The 12,858-nt window shown below is 42.0% G+C and overlaps 1 protein-coding gene across 3 annotated transcripts in view; it reads left to right on the top strand.

The window, feature by feature from the left end:
- Positions 1 to 12,858, top strand: part of srbd1 (S1 RNA binding domain 1) — a 425,904-nt gene that overhangs the window by 320,844 nt on the left and 92,202 nt on the right. For all 3 annotated transcript variants that reach the window (XM_072510745.1, XM_072510754.1, XM_072510763.1), the window contains exons 18-20: positions 3,343 to 3,449; positions 7,646 to 7,822; positions 8,121 to 8,315. In XM_072510745.1, the coding sequence (XP_072366846.1) occupies positions 3,343 to 3,449; positions 7,646 to 7,822; positions 8,121 to 8,315 (479 nt within the window). The remainder of the gene's footprint in view (positions 1 to 3,342; positions 3,450 to 7,645; positions 7,823 to 8,120; positions 8,316 to 12,858) is intronic.

Genomic DNA, 12,858 nt, shown 5'->3' on the forward strand with positions numbered 1-12,858 from the left:
CAGCGGTCTGTTCAGACCATAGCTTGAGTATTGTTTCCAGTTCTGTTCACTGAGACATAACAGGCAAATGGAGGCAGTTCAGCTATAAAGGATCAGAGGGCTGATGTATGAGGAGAGATTGAAGAAACTAGTTTTTTTTCATAATTGAAAGAAAATAACTTGAGAGGTGATTTTGTGGAGAAATTTGATATCTCATTTGTATTTAGTGTGAGACAGCACCACACAAGAGGAAAAGAAAAATATGGCGCCTGTGTTAACTCTGAGCCACTGGCCTGCACTGTCGTTCATCTAGTTCCGAGCAACTCTGTTGGAGGCATAGCAGAAAGTTGCTTCTCCACCTATTGTTTTTGCATGTGGATTGATTCATGGCTTGGACCTGGAACAGAATAAATTGCATGTCAGACATGCATTATTGTAAGGATATATAATCTGAGAGTAATGAGCTATAATATGCAGAGAGAGAAATTGAAAAGATTCAATTTCATTTCATTGTAGAAAATCTATTCATTTCAAGAAGTTTCCATAAAAGACTAGATTACAGAAAAAACACAGAATAATTGGTGGATTATTCTTGCAAGAATGTAATCAAAGCAACATAGGGTTGTAGTTAGAATTTAGGGGGAAAAGAACCTGGTAAAATGATATCAGGAAGCATCTATACATGTGGTTTTGACTGCATTTATGAATGAAAAAATGTAACCACAAACATTGTTTATGGTTACCCTTAATATGTTTGACTGTAGCACATTCACGTATTTAAAAATTGTCAGCAAATTCTTAATTGTTTATGTGAGAGTATCTAACATTGAAAGCAATAACTGCAGTCTGCACCGAACATCGAGCTCAAGTTATTTCAAGCTATAAGGAAAACGTTTTAATGAAAATTAGAGGATTCTTATTTACGAGCTGGCTTTTAAAGCAGACCAAGACAGGCCAGCAGCACAGTTCAATTCCCGTACCAGCCTCCCCGAACAGGCGGCGGAATGTGGCGTCTCGGGGCTTTTCACAGTAACTTCATTTGAAGCCTACTTGTGACAATAAGCGATTTTCATTCATAAAAGATCTATATGCATGCTAGCTATCTGCTCATTAAAACGAGCAACAATTAAGTAAAAGCAATTTTGGAACTAAATTATAAAGATAGAAAAGCCCATCAGCAATCCCAGATCTGTGCTGAGTTAGCTGGTCTCAGCTGAGGTCATAGTGGAGGTGAATTTCTGCAAGGACTTTGCTATTTAACTACCATAACTTAAAAGAGGCTTGAAATCATTAGGAAAACAACAAATGCTGGCGAACCTCTTGTGAAATTTCACCTCAGTGGGATACACCTAATGGTCTCAGTATTCCTGGGCAATTGAGATTAAAGTTCAACCAAGGTCCCTGTTTCTGACTGCTACCATTGAGTGTAAAAACAAAGAATGATAACTTAAATGAGCAACGGGGGTGGGGGAGGGTTGCCAGTACCTGTGGAAATGTACTGTGGTGGCTTTCAGTTGAGAGTTGAGGAAGGTGAAAAACGTATGCTCATCCGTCTGATTTTTAAATAGGAGCTACCAGGAATAATAATTAATAGATATTGCGTTACTGAAGGCAAGTAAACTTTTGATTTAAAAACAAAAAGTGATCGAAAGAAACTTGTGTACACAACAAAGAAATCAGAGTTCAAGAAACCACATGAACATCAAAAGGAAAAACATGAAATGAGATGGCCTTTTATCATTTGCCTGAAGTATAAACATGTGTTTTTATTATGGGAACCTATAATTTTCGAGGGATTTTCTAAATCGACAGGTGAATGTATAAACCTACAGGTGAATAAATAACTTCAAAAAAACGTCTTTTAATTGGAACACTTCTCTGTTCTGTATCCTTTCATTTTGATGTAAAATGAATGTGAGGTTACAGAAGAAATCAATGTAGTTTTACTTAGCCTCTTTTATTCCCCTCTGTATAAAAGTCTATATGGACTATATGCAATGTCACAGGATATATATTAAGTCATGGGGTAAATTGTTTGCTTGTTTAATTTTTCAGCTTTCCCCGCCTGTAACACAAGTATACTGTTTTGGCTATACGTATACCTCGATTTGTTAGGGGCCTTAAGAAAGTACAAATCTGAAAATGCTGTTTAGCCCACTCTTGTTCAAGTTTCCTTTCTGGACCTGAATTGACCTTTTGGACCTAATATTCCCCCTTTCTCCCCATTCTCTCAATTAATAAGGTGCTGAACAGGCACCTTGGTAGTGTATAGAAAATGTGTTCCACTGTGAGAGGTGAAGGTGGCTTGAGCCAGCAGTATGATTCAGCTGCATTCTTAGTGCAGGCTTGTTCCTTTAACCAGGGTTTTGTGGAACTCGGTTGCAACCCATGGGGCCTTATGCCTGTTGTTGAACACCATTAGAAGGTTCCATGGTCAATGAGCCTCTGAAAATCTAAAAAAGAAAGTTCAAACTTACCACACAATGATTTTATGCCTTGCTGCTGAGTCCTGCTCAGGCGAGACTAACCTCATAAATATGCCACCAAAAATGGGTACTCAGTGGTGTGGGAAGGAAATTCAGCTGAAAGGTGGTGAGTGTTCCTGCCTTTCTTATTTACCTTTCAACCTGGGATGCATATCATGTTTTGAGATGGCTTCCAAAAGTCCTTAAAGCAGGGCCTGGATCTATGCAGAGCCTATACTGGATTAGTGGAGATTAATTCCTGAGGAATGGAGAGTTTATTTTAGATCCTATATACTAAATTATATCCATGCTAGCTATCATTCTTATTGCCATGCAGAGTAATGTTATACTAAAACTTAATTCCCAAATAATCACTTCTGCTTCGGTCTTACCCTTGTCTCCAGTTTCAGGATTGCATTATACCCATTAGTGCGGTAGCACTCATAAATAGATAAGTGGCTAGAAGAGCACGCAAACTAGAAGTTTTAATAATATAGTTATCTATTCATAATAGACCTTTGAAACCACTTATGAAGCTTCGGAGTATGATATATGCAGTAGCTAATATGAATTATGAGCTGTTAATAGATTTATTCAGGTGAACTGTTAGCATTTCCAAATGTCAATCAGCCAATAATTCTTAACTTTGCTGTGTCAGTGTGCAATGAAATGTACAATTTTATGAAAATACCTCTGCTATAGCATACAAGAATTTACTTAGAAATAAAAGATCGCAAAATGTTGGATTGTAACTAACTGTGCTTTATATAGTTAGATAGGTATAGGCAGTATTATAGTTTTATTTAAAGAAAAGTCCAGTGTCAGCTATGTTATAAAGTGAATTATCGAAAGATGTTTTGCTAATACATTCCAAACAATAATTGATGCTTGGTTTCAGCATGATGTGTCCCAAACGTTGCTTAAAGCCACCTTGGACAGTGTGGTTGAAGAATGTGTCAGCTTTGTGGGAGTGGATATCAACATCAGTTCGGAAACCCTTATAAGGTAGGCAGATTATTTTCCAGTGCAGTAATTACTTGGCAATGGATCACAGGGTCTCTGTTTAGACTGTCTCTCACCTTAATCTCAGCTGGTGCTTTGTGGTCTTGTTTCTAGATTGTCAGCTGTGTGGGGAATGGCAAGTTTAGGCAGTACTTTACCTGCAGAGTATTAACAGTCTTCCTTTGAAGAAAAAGTGGGATGAAGGACATTAAACAAAATGCACCAAGTTGTGAATTCTGGTCCTAGTTGAATGCCGCAATCTCTTTGAACTAATGCAGTTTACGTGTGTGTATGTACGTATTTTTTTTAATGTTTATTTTTGGGACAGTGAATTGAAAACATGCAATAGGATTTCTGTAATAAAACCATTTATGTATAAAGTAGATTTTTAAAAAATTCTTTCATGGGATGTGGGAGGCATTGTTGCCCTCTCTAATTGCATGGTGTGGTAGGTCTTTTCAGAGGGCAGTTAAGGGCCAACTACATTCCTGTGAGTCTGGAAGTCACATGTAGACCAGACCAGGTAAGGATGGCAGATTTCCTTCCCTAAAAGCCATTAGTGAACCAGATAGATCAGTACAACAATCAGTGGTCGCTGCTACTGAGACTAGCTTTATATTCCAGATATATAATGTATTAATTTAATTTAAACTCCACCAGCTGCCATGGTGGGATTTGAACCCATTTCCCAGAGGATTAGTCTGGTTTGAATTTTTAAAATAAATTCAGAGTACCCAATTCATTATTTCCAGGAGGGGTCCTGTATGTGTTAATGTTGACTATGGGTGATTCCGGTTTCCTTTTTGTCATTTGTTTATGTTAACATCCGGGCTAATGTTTGGAGGTTTGGTGGGAGGATGGGATCGTTGTTATTGATATGGGGATTGACATTGCATTCGTTACTGATTATTGTTTATTGTTGGGTGTAAATTTGGGTGAAAATGTGAAAAAGGAGAGTCAAAATATTTTTTTTAAAAACACTGGGAAAATGTGCAAACTCCATACGGACAGTGACCCAGAGCCAGGATTGAACCTGGGACCTCGGCGCCGTGAGACTGCAGTGCTAACCACTGCACCACCGTGCTGCCCTAAGTCTGGATTACTGATTCAGTGACATTACCACTGCGCCATTCTAAGAGACCTTCCTGTTTATTTCCTTTGTTCCCATTTATTTAATATTATTATGATTATTTTTGGTCCGTGGACCCATAATTGGAAAGTGCCTTTAAGCTGATGACTCAAGCTGAACCAGTCTGCTTGTCAGGACATTGTGTTCCCAGGTTTTATGTTTGGCGAGGACAGGCCAGACTTTTAGGAACCGGCTTTGGAGGAAATCGGTTCAGTTGGGTGGGTTGCCAGGGATAGTGTTCTGTCCGACAATTCAGCCGACCTTTGGGCCCACACCGGCCGACCTTTGCGACCCACGCCGGCCGACCTTTGCGACCACGCCGGTCGACCTTTGCGACCCACACCGGCCGACCTTTGCGACCCACGCCGGCCACCCTTGCGGCCCACGATGGCCGACCCCTGCGGCCCACGCCGGCCGACCCTTGCGGCCCACGCCGGCCGACCCTTGCGGCCCACGCCGGCCGACCCTTGCGGCCCACGCCGGCCGACCCTTGCGGCCCACGCCGGCCGACCCTTGCGGCCCACGCCGGCCGACCCTTGCGGCCCACGCCGGCCGACCCTTGCGGCCCACGCCGGCCGACCCTTGCGGCCCACGCCGGCCGACCCTTGCGGCCCACGCTGGCCGATTTGCGACCCGCGGCCGCCGACCTTTGCGACCCACGCCGGCCGACCTTTACGACCCACGCCGGCCGACCTTTACGACCCACGCCGGCCGACCCTTGCGGCCCACGCCGGCCGACCCTTGCGGCCCACGCCGGCCCACCCTTGCGGCCCACGCCGCGAACCCTTATGGCCCACGCCGGCCCACCCTTGCGGCCCGCGCCGGCCGACCCTTTCGGCCTGCGCCGGCCGACCCTTGCGGCCCGCGCCGGCCGATCTTTGCGACCCGCGCCGGCCCACCCTTGTGGCCCACGCCAGCCCACCCTTGCGGCCCACACCGGCCGAGGAATTGGGAAAAGACTGGCAGAGCATACAGGCAACTTGCCTATACTTATTAAACCCTAGAATCCGACTGCAGAGGTACAGTCATCTCTATTTACAAGAGAAACTCTACCTTTGTGGACTGTGACCACAAGAGGGTATGTGCCAAACGGTGGGGTTTGACCTTCAGCTAAACTCTGCGCACGGCATGAGACTGCTAGAACTGTCAAGTTCAATTCAGTTCTGAACATTTATTCTTCAGACTGTTTCAACAAGAAACTTGGTCAAATTGCACTATATAGATGAGTCAAGCAGAGAACTGATGTCTGGCTGGTGGAGTAAACAACTTTGTCACATTGCCAACCAACACCTCGCATCAACACTTTTTCCTCATGTACAACTCCTTAGATTTAGAGCATAATTGATGCAACCACATGGTTCCGTGATCTCCTGCACTTAATAACAGTGCATTCATGAACAATAAGGCCTTCCACTGTTGACCATCTACAAATATTGTGAAAATAATTCAGCATGCTCCTATTATTTGACGCACAAAGAAAACTGGGAGTTGGGACTGAGGAAGCCAAGAATATCCAATTAGGACCTGACTCAATAGTTGTAAACAGCAACTGTTTACATGTATAGTGAGTTGCACGTGACAACTAGAATCATGCTGCAGTTTAAAAGACATGTTGAAACTTCCGATATCTTAATAGATTAATGGGTGTCCTACAATGCAGTTTAGCCAAAATCTGTACCATTATCGTAGTGTTGTGCATTCTGTACAGTTTATAATTCACACAGATTTGGAGAGCCCAGTTCGTTGGCGATAATTTTATTTCAGGGACAGATAAAAAAGGAGATGGGGTTGGGGAGTGGGAGATGAATTTGGATATGGGTGACAGCCATGATGAATATTTGTGTATATTTACATGTATATACAATTTGCAACACATTGAGATTAAAAGAGTATGTTGGATGAATCTTCAAAAGGAGAAGAATAAAGAAAGAGGTACAGGTGCAGTAAAGGAAGCAAGATGAGTGACTCATAAAATTCCTACAGGGCAGAAGGAGGCCATTCGGCCGATCAAATCTGCACCGACCCTCGGACAGAGTGCCCTATCTAGAGGTACAGATGCAGTAAAGGAAGATGAATGACTCATAGACTCAGAAAATCCCTCCAATGCAGAAGGAGGCCATTCAGCCGATCCAGTCTGCACCGACCCTCTGAAAGAGTGTCCTACCTACACCCATTTCCCCATAACCCCACCGAGCCTTTGCACACTTAAGGATCAATTTACCCTGGCCAATCCACCCAACCTGCACATCTTTGGATGAGTGGTTCTATAAGATGCCAATCTCTTTCCAATGATAATTTTTAAAACATAAGTTGTGGTAACAACCTTGAAGAAACGTTAACACTCTGCGTGTAATTTCTAAAGTCAAGAAACTTGATGCTTCAAAATTGTTTAACTTTTGACCTGGTATAACTTTGATTATTACTGTAATTTGGGGGGGGCGGCATGACGCAGTAATTAGCACTGCTGCCTCACGGCTCCGAGGACAATCGTTCGATCCCGGCCCGGGTCAATATCCGTGTGGAGTTTGCACATTCTCCTCGTGTCTGTGTGGGCCTCACCCCCTCAAAGCTGGATTGGCCACACTAAATTGCCCCTTAATTGGAAAAAAATAATTGGGTACTCTACATTTATTTTTAAAATTTTTTTAAATTACTTTAATTTGATACATACAAATGGTACGTTTTCCTAAGTGTGTCATCTCCACCCTTCCCACCATGACAAGGAAGCTAATACTAAACACATACCTGATTGACTTAATTGCTCCAAATACTATTTACTCAACCTCCTAGATGCTATAAATCTATTGATTGATGATATATCAACACAAATACTTAGGCACATATTAACACATGAAGCCAGGAAGTACCAATGCTGCAAAAATGTTTTTTTCTGTACTGCAAGCAACTGTATGAGATAACTCCTCTTGCACTCCAAGAATGAAAACTCAAAAGTGCTTTCTTTTCTCAGAGCTCTGGTGTATTTCTATCTTTGAAGGGCGTGTGTGTGAACAACTAACTCGAATCCAAAATATTTTTGTCGCATATTTTTTAATTAGTTTCTGTTTTCCAGACATGTTGCAGGACTCAATGCTAGTCGAGCAAAAAATATAATTGAGTGGCGTGAGAAGAACGGACCGTTCATCAACAGGGAACAGCTAAAGGCAGTCAAAGGCCTGGGTCCAAAAACATTTCAACAATGCGCTGGTTTCATCCGAATCAATCCAGAAAACACAAGGAATTTCTGCAGGTAAATACATTTCTTCAAATTTGTTTTTCTTTTGTGTTAAAAGAAACCAAAATAGCGATCTTCAAACAGTTCCAAAATTGCTCAAAATTAGTTGTTTTGCCATTGGATGATGCTGAAATATTCCAAATCAATTAAGCTGATCTGGGACAGAGGTGCAACAGGAATGTATCAGAAAGTAAAAGCCGTGACTGACTTTGGTTTTAAGATGTGGATTGGAAAACGGAATTTTGAAATGGATCGCAGTGCAACTTTGGAGCCAGTCATGTCATTTTACATTATTCTATTTTGGTTTCAACAGCAATCAGCAGCAGTCTGATAGCACCGCGGGAGGACAACAGGCAGCGGAAGCAGGCAGCAGTTCCAAGGCAGGTGCCGGAGCGGGCACAACTGGAAAATCCAGCAAAAAGAAGGGCAAAACCCAATGTGCCTCGGTGCAGCCGAATCCTTTAGATCAGACATGTATCCATCCTGAATCATATGCCATAGTGATGAGGTAAGTGCATTAGCAGAAGATGTGAATTACCCTCGTAATTTAGATGAAACTTCTGTTATAAGGACCAGCTGAAATGTTTTTCCCTCATAATGCCAAGTTTTAAGTGAGGCCATAAGTTAATTGCTATTCTTATGTGCACCAAAGTAATAAATAGAAAAATTACCAGTTAATATACTTTAACATCAGTTTTTATTGCAAGCATAATATAGATAGTTTTATTCAAGCATAACATTCTAAGTGCCAAACTGTTTTCTTAAATAAAAGTCAGCTGTGTTAAATTGCTGCAGTTGCAAATAACTAATTACACAATATAGTAAACCGCATCTTCCATCACATGTCAGAATTTGTAATTTCAGCAAACCCTTCAGCCCTACCACCACATATTATTTAGAATGTGCAGTTTTGTGTCAATAATAACAACAAGGAGTATAACATTGCACAAGAGGAAATAGGTCTATTTTTATTTTTGTTCATTCATTGAATGGTATAAGACCAAAGCATTTGGCAGGTGTTGGTGTAAAAGTAATCTGCGTTGGCAGTGAAATCTGAGACAGGAAGGTGGCTTCTAGCAACCTTATAAAATCACACGTGCATGTGTGCATCATAACCTCGCAGTTATCACGGTTTTATCTGGATTTAATCTTAGCAAATTTTTTATGTGTGAAATTCGGATAAACTAAGGCCGCAACTTCCATGGTAAGACAGAGGTGTTAAACGAGTGTCAACTGGGTTTAGACCTGATGGGACTTTTTAAGAATACGAGCACTATCTCAGAACCAGGGCCTTTTACTCCTCAGATACCTGGTGCACATATCTGGTGTCGTGTTACTTGCTCCAAGATGCAAATATTTAACCATGTAATAAGATAAACAAAGGCAATGTCCTCTGGCTAACCAGCTGACGAAACCAGTCAGAAGCATTACAATCAATGAAGTGACTGAACTACCTTGAACATTGTTACCTCCAAAACAGCAGTATATTCTCAGTTTCTGTCTTTAACTGCTTAGCAGTGATTCAGTTCTGAATGTTTGATTGACAGTGTTCTCTGTGTTTGACAGAATTATAAGCTTGTTCTTTATAAACTGGTTTACAATTTTATTGCATAGTGCGTGGAGGGGATCATTCCCCTAAGGGTTTATTTTGCCTGCATTGATTTTCTTTCCAGGGAGTTCCTTTTGAGCCAGTATTTTCCTTATAAACCTTGCTAGGATGTCCTGAAGTTATCAAGTTAAAATTATAATAGCCCTGCCAGGGCAGGCAACAGATGCGTGTATTTAAATAGAGTGGTATCGCCTTGTAACATTTGGTTTGACAGTTCTGGATTTTTCATTGCATATGTATGTGTAAACAGATTGCTGAAACAGGTTGGCAAATAGAAATTTAGTCCAGTCTGATGCTGTTAGCATGTGACCAAAAGGAGGGGAAGTGACATTTTTGACAAGTTAATTCCTTGGATCCCTGCAATTTTATAAATGTTCATAGTTATTAGTGCTTTTAAATTGCCCCTTAGGGTGGGGTTGTAGGAATAGTGTAGGGGATTGGGCCTAGGTAGCGTAGTCTTTACAAGAGTCGGTACAGATGTGATGGGCCAAATGGCCTCCTTCTGCACTGTAGGGATCAATGATTCTTTTATCTCCACAATATTACTGCATGTGAGGGCAGTAGTGGAGGTAAAACTTTGGCTGTGATGATTTTCAGAGTATGACTTGCTTGGAAAACTTGTGAAATGATGGGTAAACCTTCCAGTTCCTGGATCGTCAGAGACCGGGTGTACAATTGAAGATGGATGTTGGGATCTTGTGGAAGTCCTGATGCATGGATCTGCATAGGAATTTCCCAGGAAGTTTGAATTTCTGATGGATGCCTCCCTAGGACCGTCTACAAAAGTCTTCAACTCTGAGTTAGAGTTGGAGACTGTGTGCCTAACCTGTATAGCTAACCCGATTAAAACCTAGTCTAACATCTGGTTAAGTCCACAACTGGCTCCCCCAAACGCCTGCCTGATCTGAGCAGACTATCCTATTCGATTTTCGACTGTCCCTGACCACCCGACTATTCCCCTGACTCAACCACCAACAACTACCTCCTCCAGTCAGTCCAACCCCCAACTAAACCCGATTGTCTACCCAAACCCCAACCTGACCTGACTACCAACCCACCAGGGGTTAAATGCTTTATAACAAAACTTAATTATGAATACAATATTAAACTTCATACCAGAAAAGAAAGCTTACATTTACCCCTCAACACTACTACTCAATTTCCCATTAAACAAGAAAAGAAAGAAACGGCTCTCAATTTTAAAAAATAGCAGGACATCGAGTAATACTCACTTTACAAAACAGATTTGGCTCCTGTTGGAACCCCTTCAGACTCTGGCTGAATATCTTCAAGTAGCTGGTTCACCTGGTGTGTTTCAGCTTTTTTGTCCCCAAACAAGACTGTTCTGCTTTACATAGTGTTACTGTTTTCTAACTATCCTACTGTGAGAGAATTGTGGACTCAGTTTCAGGCAGATCAGAATTCACCTCTTCTTTCTCCCAAGGATTCTCCAAAACTAACTGCCTCTCTGCATTATTGGGCTCTACCAAGCAATGACCTCATCTCCCCAAGCTGGCAAGACACATTTTCTCTGCAGGCTGCAAAGCACATTACCTCCCCAGGGACTTCCCCAGTCAAACCACATTCTCTGGAAAATTTCACCTGTTTCCGAGAAGTAAAAGAAAATCATTTTTAAAAACATGACCATTGCAGTCAAACACACTATACACCCATGCTTGTAACCCTTAAAGTGTCCCAACATTTAGACGGCAATATTCCTAAGATCCTCCATTCGTCATATTGCCCTCATTGGGACCTGACATTTGCCAAACAGGCCCAACTACTCTCCTGAACAGACCGAACTGGCCCAGGTGCTTCCGCCCTCCCCCCACGACCACACCTGACTATCCACACACAATAAGACCTAACTACACCCCTCCGACCAGACCCAACTACACCACCTGACTAGACATTACTAAAGTTGCCATAATCCCATATGACCATAGGCTGATTTCCCCTTTGAGGGGGAGAGCTGACTGGTGGTGATTTGACCTGAGGAGGAGAAGGGCAAGGTTGAGAAGGCAGGGCCCTCATGAATAGCCTCGACCCTACTATGCCCCACCTGACTATCCCCTCCCCCCCGTCCAGACATTTCCCCGTCTGACCATTGCATAAAAAGGGGGGGGTCCTGACTTCTCCCCACTCTACTCCACTCTGACGTTGTCCCCGAAGGACACTGCTCAGCGCATTTCTGTGACAGCCAGAATTGGAAGATCTCAGAAGAAATGTGCAACACCATCAGGCGAAGGAAACCTTTGAACACAGCAGTTTTCCGATCATTTTTGCTGCTGCTCGAAAGGTTCAGGTCGATGTCTATGACGTAAACTGTTCGCTATTGAATAGTCAGTTTGAAAATGTGATTGATACAAATCTTAAGCATACTGCTATTTAGTGCACAGACAGGAAGCCTTGTGTTTACTGGTATAATGTCACCCCCAAGTCTTTTTGTATTTCAATTCCTCAGGGTGCAACAATAGCGAAGAATGTAGCTGAGAACAGCTACGTTTTTTTGTTGTGATTCTTGTTCCATTTTTCTTTCTGGCACAGTGCTAATTGCACCTTTGAACTAAAGCTGTTTGAGATTAGCAACAAAATCCATAGCAAAAACAATTTAAAATTATAAACCAACTTTCACGCGAACACAGCATTACCAAATATACTTAGCCATGAAAATTGTGGACTCTAAACATCATACTAAAATGGAATAGATTACCTTTTCATAGGTTTTGAAGATGGAGTAAGAACACTGAAGATGAGGAATAACCTTTGGTTAATAATAATCGAGGGACAAGTAATGGGTATATGGCACTTGGATATATCGTAGTTTGTGGAGTGCAGGATATTGACCAGAGATCTAGATGAGCTTGTGCAGGGAAGAACTAGGAAAGCCGACAAGGTTATTGGAGAAATCAAGGCTCGAGACGATTCAGTGAATGTGGATGGGCCATGTGCCAGAGGTAGAAATGCAATATCTTGATGATGAACCAGATAGATGTATGGTTTCATCTCAAAGTCAAACAGGATGCTGAGTTTGTGTGCCTAGAGGTTCAGTTTTGAGGAATCGAACAAGAGGAGTTGGAATTTGAGGCTTGAAATATCTGATGGGAGCTAAACCGTATTTACTGACTGGATTACTTCAATTGGCAGTGGAAATAGAATTAGTGTCTTGGTTGCCAAATGTGAATATTAGATGAGTGGATTGATCAGACATGTCAAAGAGAGTGGAGAGGTAAATAAGGGCAAGTGGGATAGCTCACTGAAGTCATGGTTTACTCGGGGTGCTGTTGGCCTGGCAGTCGAGGTGCTGTGATGACAAATTTTAAATTAATTTGAACAGGGACATGGTGGGAAAGATATGGGGCAATAATCTGAACATTTTTGGGGAAACAAATTAAATAACATGAAATGTGAAATCATTATTCAAGTCTGATCCCAATTCCAT

Source organism: Scyliorhinus torazame, chromosome 1 (genome assembly GCF_047496885.1).
Source record: "Scyliorhinus torazame isolate Kashiwa2021f chromosome 1, sScyTor2.1, whole genome shotgun sequence".
NCBI classification, from domain to species: Eukaryota; Metazoa; Chordata; class Chondrichthyes; order Carcharhiniformes; family Scyliorhinidae; genus Scyliorhinus; species Scyliorhinus torazame.